Source organism: Glycine max, chromosome 11, assembly GCF_000004515.6.
Source record: "Glycine max cultivar Williams 82 chromosome 11, Glycine_max_v4.0, whole genome shotgun sequence".
NCBI lineage: Eukaryota > Viridiplantae > Streptophyta > Magnoliopsida > Fabales > Fabaceae > Glycine > Glycine max.
The window spans coordinates 13,652,998-13,661,793 of NC_038247.2; the positions used below are offsets into that span (position 1 = coordinate 13,652,998).

The following is an 8,796-nucleotide window of genomic DNA, read 5'->3' on the forward strand; positions in this document are numbered from 1 at the left end:
TTTTGTTTTAAACTTGGCAATGGTAATACTAGTTTTTGATTTTTTCCTTGGGCTTCTAAAGTTCCTTTAGGACAAGTTCCTTGTATTATTGCTGATTCTGATCTTGCTATTAAGGATGTTTGGTCAGGTGTTGAGTGGGTTATCCATAAGCTATATACTCCTATTCCTAATGATCATTTGCAAAATATTTTTTTCTTCTGTGAAACCTTTGCTGGTTGATGAGCTTCCTGATGTTTGGATTTGAGGACCTTCTTTAGCAGATATCTACTCTGCAAGAAGCGTGAATCATTGGCGGCTTCATCATTCTGATCAGTTGCTTTTTGCTCGGGATTGGAACTGACTCTGGAAGTTGTATTTGCCGTCTTACATTCAATTCTTTTTATGGAAGCTTTGTCATGGTGTTGTACCTTCTCGTAGCCTCCTGCAACATGGAGGAATTATCTCTTCTGATATCTGTCGAGTTTGTAACTTTCAGCCTGAATCTATCTTTCATAGTCTTTTTTCTTGTAAGTATGCTGCAGCAACTTGGGCTGGATATGGTTTGTCTAATTTCATTTGCCTTCATGATCCAATAGATTGGTTTCAATGGACAAAACAAAATTGTTTAGATTTTGGTTTTGTTGTTCCAGTGATATTTTTCTTTTGGTTTTAATTATTAACCATAATGAGAAGTTTTTAAACTTATTTAAAATTTAAAGTTTTTTATATCCTTAATTTATTATTAACTTTATTTATTATATACTTATTTATTGGATTATGGATATTAATATTAAAAGAGATTATTATTTATAATATTTTAACTTAAAAATACTTTTAAAATAAAATTTAAATTTATAATAATATTAATATGATTATCAGTTTTCTTTATCTTCATAATTTATATCAGAAGTAGTATTAAACATACACCTCTCCCAAACCAAAACTATAAATTGTGCGCACTACATCTGCGAGTGGGGACAGAGTGTGATAGAGACCCTACCATGCGAGATAACAACGTCTACAGACAAAAGCCACATAAATATTTTATTTTAATAAGCCTAAATATTCAAGAGAGAGAGAGAGAGAGAGCACTTTACCACTTTTATATGTTGCACGCATCCATCCACAGCAGAAAACACAAGGAGGACAAGGGTACTCCACAGACAAGAGAAAGAAAGAAAACCCCATTTAAAGCTTTTTTCTTTTTGTACTGTGCACATCACAAGAAGAACAAAGATGGGTTTTTGAACCATCACATGATAAAAGAGAGAGAAACAAAAAAAGAAATAGGGATATTGGAGAAAAACAAGAAGTAGCTGCGCAAGTGGAAGAAGAAGAAGATGAAGGAGGAGAATGAATGAGGTGAGGCGTGTTGTTATTCTTGTTGTTGTTGCTGAAATGGGTCTGTTGAACACAAGTGCATGTATTTGACCACTAGTGTGTTAAAGCTCAGATCTTTGTCTTTTGTTCTCCCACCTGGTATTTTGAGTCCTTCCTTAACTGAAACCCATTTTGTTGGTGTTTTTTTTTGGGGTATTGTTGAATTTTTCTTGTACCAACTTGTTGGGGTTGATTTAGATGAAGGCCGTGCCCCTACCCTATCAGGAATTTAGAGGGAACGGGGTGCTAGATTTTGCTTCTGGTGCTGCTGCTGCTGTTTCAGATTCGTTGTTACTTCCACAGCAAGAGCAATTTCTGCAAAGGTGGAACCCCCAAAGGGAAAACTTTTGCTATGTGGGCATTGAGCCCTCTTCTGGTTTGGACCGCAAAAGGAAAACAAGCAGCCCTCCCACATCCTCCTCTACACTATCTTCCTCACGCGCCAGCAGCGGCTCCACGGATAGCACGACAGGCACGGCCACGGCGACCGCGGCTGAGAAGGAGAACAACCCACCTCAAGCAGGGTTAGAGGTTGGACAGGCAAGATGTGGGCTGGGAATGGAGGATTGGGAGAGTGTGTTGTCTGAGTCACCAGGTCAAGATCATTCCATTTTGAAGTTGATTATGGGGGACATTGAGGACCCATCTGTGGGTTTGACCAAGCTTTTGCAGGGTGGAAGTGGCTCTCAGGATGTTGAATTCAATGGGGTTGGAGTGGGTTTTGGTTTGGTGGATCAGAGTTCTGTGCTTTTCCCTATTCCTAGTGTGAACTTTGTGAGCAGCAGCAGCAGCATTGACCCTTCTGGTACTGGGAATTGTTCTGATTTCCCTTTCAATTCTCAAACTAATGTTAGCCCCAATGTTCCTAGGGTTGGTTCTGGTGTGAATCCAAACACTACTGGGTTCCCTGCTTCAGCTAGCAATCTCTCACCAGTTTCACTCCCTCAGGGTGTGTTTCTGCCTCAACAACAACAACAGCATCATCCACCAATAGAGCCTCTGGATGAGAAGCTACAAGTTCTCAATCCTCAGTTCATTTTGAACCAAAATCAATCTCAGTTTATGCCAAACGCGGGTTTGGTTTTGCCTTTGACATATGGCCAACTGCAAGAAAATCATCAACTTCTCCCTCAGCCTCCGGCAAAACGCCTGAATTGTGGCCCAAATTATCAGGTTCCAAAGACACCCTTTTTGGACTCTGGCCAAGAGCTGTTACTTCGGAGGCAGCAACAGCAGCTCCAACTGCTTCCTCACCATCTTCTGCAGAGGCCATCCATGGTGGTGGCACCAAAGCAAAAAATGGTGAACTCCGGTGGCCAAGACTTGGCGACCCACCAGCTTCAACAGGCTATAACTGAACAGCTTTTCAAAGCTGCAGAGCTGATCGATGCAGGTAATCTGGAACTCGCGCACGGGATATTGGCGCGGCTCAATCACCAACTTTCTCCCATTGGGAAGCCTTTTCAGAGGGCTGCTTTTTATTTCAAAGAGGCCTTGCAATTACTTCTCCATTCAAATGCCAACAACAGTTCTTTCACCTTTTCACCCACCGGCCTTCTGCTCAAGATTGGTGCTTACAAATCATTCTCAGAAATCTCACCAGTTCTGCAGTTCGCTAATTTTACTTGTAACCAAGCACTGCTTGAAGCTGTGAAAGGGTTTGATCGCATTCACATAATAGATTTTGATATTGGGCTTGGTGGACAGTGGTCTTCTTTCATGCAAGAGTTAGCACTCAGGAATGGCGGTGCACCTGAACTCAAGATCACTGCATTTGTGTCACCCTCCCACCATGATGAAATTGAGCTCAGTTTCACTCAGGAGAGCTTGAAGCAATATGCTGGGGAGTTACGCATGCCCTTTGAGCTGGAGATTCTGAGCCTTGAGTCTTTAAATTCTGCTTCCTGGCCCCAGCCACTTCGTGACTGCAAAGCTGTAGTGGTTAACATGCCTATTGGCTCTTTCTCAAATTACCCATCATATCTACCTTTGGTCCTTCGTTTTGTGAAGCAGCTCATGCCAAAAATTGTGGTTACATTGGATAGAAGTTGTGATCGAACTGATGCACCATTTCCTCAGCATCTGATTTTTGCACTTCAGTCTTATTCAGGGCTGCTTGAGTCACTTGATGCGGTTAATGTTCACCCAGATGTCCTTCAGATGATTGAGAAGTATTATCTTCAGCCATCAATGGAGAAGCTTGTTTTGGGTCGACATGGTTTGCAGGAAAGAGCACTTCCTTGGAAGAACCTTCTCTTGTCATCTGGGTTTTCACCATTGACATTTAGTAACTTTACAGAATCCCAGGCTGAGTGTTTGGTGCAGAGGACTCCTAGCAAGGGGTTCCATGTTGAGAAGAGGCAGTCTTCCCTTGTTCTTTGCTGGCAAAGGAAGGATCTCATCTCAGTTTCAACTTGGAGATGCTAAGCAGAGCCATTCTGCACCTTTGAACGACCAATTAATTCTATATTCGAAGGTGCTACATAACTTACCGCTTCTATTGATCTTTCTTGCTTGAATTTGCCTTGGCTATGGTTCTATGCTAATTGTCTGTTTTTAGGATTTATTATTTTCAGTTAAGGAAGTGAACATATTAATTAGCAATGGCAATTTATGAGCCCTGATATGAAGTGTATTATTATAAACATGAGCATTCTATTTATGCATTTTGTCCTGTTTTAATTGCCTAAATTTATGGGCTTTTCTTGTATGTTTTACAAGAAAGTAACACTAATTACCCTGTAAAGTTGAGGCTTTGTTTGATGTCTTTGATCCTGATAAGTAGTCTCTCTCTAGCACATGTGCTCTATGAAAACTATTCATGTAGTTGTTGAAGGTAACACTTTAACAGTTCCCCATACTATTCAGTGTGGAATGGAATGGGAATTATTCAGTTAGTTTGGTAGTTTGCAGAAATTGCATTACATATACACTTTATCTGCACACTTTTCACCTAGAGATATGGAGCCAGGTTTTTTAGGAATATTTATTGTGGTTGCTCAATGCTGATCAGCACTTGCTGCCTTGTATGATATTTTAAGCAGAAAGGAGGAAATAAGTAATCTGCACAAATATGCTTCAAGTCTTTCATGTTGCTCATGAATTTTTGAGGACTAAGGCCTTGATTGCTATCACCGCCTACTCAGATATTAGTGGTTCTATTCTACTTCTCATAGCATAGTCACTTTTTCTGGTGCTATTTTCACTTAGATTATTACCCCTTAGGCCTTGTTACTAGCTGGCTAATTCAATCAAATGCCATAATTTGTTTATTATTACTCTAAATCTACACAAAGAAGTCATACTTAATTGCCATTTGTCACGGCTGATCTCAGGAGATTGAAAATAACTCTAGATACTAGGGTAGTGCTTGGTTGCGGCAATGCTTTTGGATCCTCTCTTCTCTCATATCACACCGTGGTAAGAGTGAGAATCCAAATCTCTACTTAAAAATCTAAATGAAAATGAATCTGCATCTAAAATTCTTTAACTGGTGGAGTTTTGAAATCCACAATATATTTTTCTCTTCGCTTTTCCCTTTTTGATTCATTTCCTGTGTATGAATAATAATTACCAAGGATAGCTTGAAATTTTTTTGGAGGATCCTGTCACCTAAATTCTCTCAAACACCTGTATCCATAGGTATAACTAATCTCCATTTTATAATTCACCTATGGTCAATAATAATGGGTTAAGTAAGCTGCTAGATTTATTACTCTTTTATTACCATCATCATTATCTGTATGCGGCTGAATATTTAAGACATTGTGTATCATTTTATTTGGGCATGCCAACGCTTGTATTATAAATTTATAATAATACATTGAACTAGAAGTTGTTTGAATGATTATATTTTAATGAATCCCCCTAATGAAATCACATGGGTCTAGTGTGAGTGGACCCCACTTGATATTAGTTTAAACTCTTTCCTATCTTTCACCTTGGAAGCCTTTCATTTAACTATGATTTCATCAAACACAATCATAGTATTTAATGATTGAGGCCATGTTGCATGAGAGAGATGTTTGGCTTCTCATTGTGATTATAATTATTCTTGTCTTAATTTTTTGTTATTTTGAAAAAGAATGACAAACACGTCATTTTCATGGACAATAAGGTACTTTGCTAGCCCAGCAACAGATTTGCAAAATATATATTTTAATACTATCATTAATTTTCAATAGTGTGATCTAACCGAAGATGGTACGTGTTATGGTGCATTACTTGCTTTTCTTTAAGCATGTTGCGAATATTTTAATTATGGGTAACAAATAGACGATGAATACGCATTTTGTTAGTGATGCATGACAGTGGTTCTTCTGAGAGGGCAGCATTGTCTGTCCCACGTAAAAATAAATAAATAAATCAAAGAAAATGAAGAGGACCACCCTTCAATCTTGGGCAAGTCATCGGTATAATAATTAAAAAGGGGTAATGGTGGTGGTGGTGGGTTCCTTAATCAATTTCTTTCTTATTTATGTTTTTAAGTAAAAGAAACTTGGTGGATAATTAAAAGAGTGGTACATGAATAAAAAGAAATGTGGATAATGACATGAAATGAGAAGGAAAGGAGAGATGGCAATAGGAAAGAGATATTGATGGAATCCTTAAAAAAACGTTAAAAAAGATGACAAATATTATGCCTTTTTTTTTGTTACAATATCATGCAGATTTATAAGTAAATTCAACAATAAAAATAAAGAAAATTTTCAACGAGTAAATTATAGCTAATAATATAAAGTACTACAAGTAGAAAGAGGAGTTTATTTTGAAGGTAAGAGGAATCATTTTTATCAATTGATTCATGTATTTTAGTTTTCGTGGATGTATACTGAAAATTATGTAAGTCTTAAAGTTTGTGACATTTAAATTCCTTTTAATCTTATACTTTTTCAAACTTTAAATCTGAATTTTCCTTTTTTATTGTCCTAATAAATTAATGTTTTCACTTGATATATATCCTTTTATATCGGGAGCTAAAATGGGCTTAGTACACTAACATAGGCTTAGTTTGCATCAATATTCACTCATTTTTATTAGATATTTTTTTCTGCTTTTTACAAATCTGACGATTAGAATAAATTTTCTATCATATACAACGCATTTGTAAAACTTTAGGCTAATCTATGTTTTATATTTAAATTAATGTAATACATACATTTGAAATATATGAAATTAGAATTATTTAATTATTTTTCTATTGTTTAATTTCTATAAAATTTGAAATGAATAATCAAAGTAATATATGAATATATTTTAATATTTGAATTAATTTAAAATCAGATTTTATGTAAAATTAATTATTGGTGATTAAAACTTACATAGTTACAAAAGTGAAAATAATTCTTTCCTTTATTTATAGTATATTTTGTTTTTAACAAATTTGTATTGGGTTAGTAGATATACCGAAGAATAAAGCCTAAATCTGGGGTGTTACTACGTGGACCAGCATTATTGCCTGTGCACTCAGAAATTTTAGATAATTCCCTAAATACCCCTGCACTTTCTTCTTTATTTATAACTTGCTTTTTAACGTTTTTTCATTTACGGTCTGCTTTCTTGTTCGCTTTCTCCATTTGGTGTTGGTTTTTCATTGTTGAGAGAGGTGAAAGTGTTACGGAGGTTCGTCAGTGGTGGTTCGGTTGTTAACAAACGTCAGTCGGAGGTATGCTGTAAAATGTGTGTTTGCATGATATACGGATTAAGTAATCCATAAGTTTCAATATAACTTACGGATTATATAATTCATATGTTTTATATGGATTATGTAATCCGTAAGTTAATTTAAAAGATAAGGATTATGTAATCCATATGTTTTATACAGATTTTTAAATTTATTTTAAATATATTAAAATTTAATTTTTTAAATTATAAATATGTTAGTATTTATTGTTTCAAATAAAAATTATTTGTTTATATGTTTATTTGAAATATAATCCGTATGTAGATTGATAATTAATTTCTAATTACTTTTTTTATATATTTTTAAAATGGTAAGACTTGTAAGATAATTTATATTTGTAATTTATGGATAATTTATTTGAGTTTATGTGGTCTAATATTGATTGTTTTGTGTAGTAAAAATTTGATGAATTAGAATTAAGTTGATTGTTTTGTCACTTCACTTAAATTGCTGGGTACAGTAGCAAATAATGTTGGGTTCAATGCCTTGAAAAAGTGGAGGCATTAGACGCTTCTCCCTTTCTACTCTCAATTCCTCTTTAGTCAATGGTGCAATACGTCTTATCTTCATATCAAGACCAATCTTCATCTGCTTCACATTGGTAGGTCCAAAACCTTGTGGGAGCACCTTGCACCTACCCTTTTGAATAGTAGCATTCCTAGTTGCATCGTCCAACTTCTCCAGGGATCTCTTGTACTCTCTGTGTAGAAGCAAGCTTCATGATGAATCAAGATTGATTCAAAGAGTTTTGATGATAACAAAGATGATGACAAAAAACTCAAAAGTCAAGAACACTTCATGATAACAAAGATGATGATCTCAAGAATCAAAGAATGAGTTCAAGATTGAATCAAGAACACTTCAAGGTTCAAAAGGAAATTTGATTTCAAGAATCAAGAATCAAGTTTCAAGATTCAAGACTAAAGATTCAAGAATCAAGAGAAGACTCAATCAAGATAAGTATTAAAAAGTTTTTTCAAAAACTGAGTAGCACATGAATTTTTCTCAAAAACCTTTTACCGAAGAGTTTTTACTCTCTGGTAATCGATTACCAGATTGTTATAATCGATTACTAGTAGCAGAATGGTTTTCAAAAAGTCTTCAACTGAATTTACAACGTTCCAATTGATTTAAAAAATGTTGTAATCTATTACAATGATTTGGTCATTGATTACCAGTGTGTTTGAACGTTGGAATTCAAATTAAATTGTGAAGAGTCATATCCTTTCACAAAAAAGCTTTGTGTAATCGATTACATTGATTTGGTAATCGATTACCAGTGATAGTTTCTGAACAAAATCAAAAGATGTAACTCTTTCAATAGTTTTCAAGTTTTTCTAAAAGCTATAAATTTTCCAAATGGTTTTTAAGTTTTTCTAAAGGTTATAACTCTTCTAATGGTCTCTTGACTAGACTTGAAGAGTCTATAAAAGCAAGGCTTTGATTTGCATTTTAATATATCTTTTCAATTCATTCTTTAGACAACAAACTTTTGCCAATTGATTTCTGAGTCTCTTTGAACTTCTTCTTCTTCTTCCTTTTGCCAAAAGCTTTACAAAGTTTTCTGGTTTTCCAAACCTTGAAAACTGTGCTATTCATCTTTTTCATTCCCTTCTCCCTTTGCCAAAAAGAATTTGCCAAGGACTAACCGCTTGAATTCTTTTTGTGTCTCTCTCCTCCCTTTTCCAAAAGAACGAAGGACTAACCGCCTGAATTCTTTTGTGTCTCCCTTCTCCCTTGTCAAAGAATTCAAA

General features: G+C 35.4%; 1 protein-coding gene across 1 annotated transcript; it reads left to right on the plus strand.

Moving 5' to 3' along the window:
• The first annotated feature begins 1,023 nt into the window (after nt 1–1,023).
• LOC100805945 (scarecrow-like protein 6) lies at nt 1,024–4,122 on the plus strand. The gene is made up of 2 exons (XM_014773107.3): nt 1,024–1,341; nt 1,558–4,122. Exons 1-2 carry the CDS (start codon nt 1,333–1,335, stop codon nt 3,784–3,786), a joined length of 2,238 nt encoding a protein of 745 aa, XP_014628593.1. The 5' UTR covers nt 1,024–1,332; the 3' UTR covers nt 3,787–4,122.
• The last annotated feature ends 4,674 nt before the right edge of the window (nt 4,123–8,796 follow it).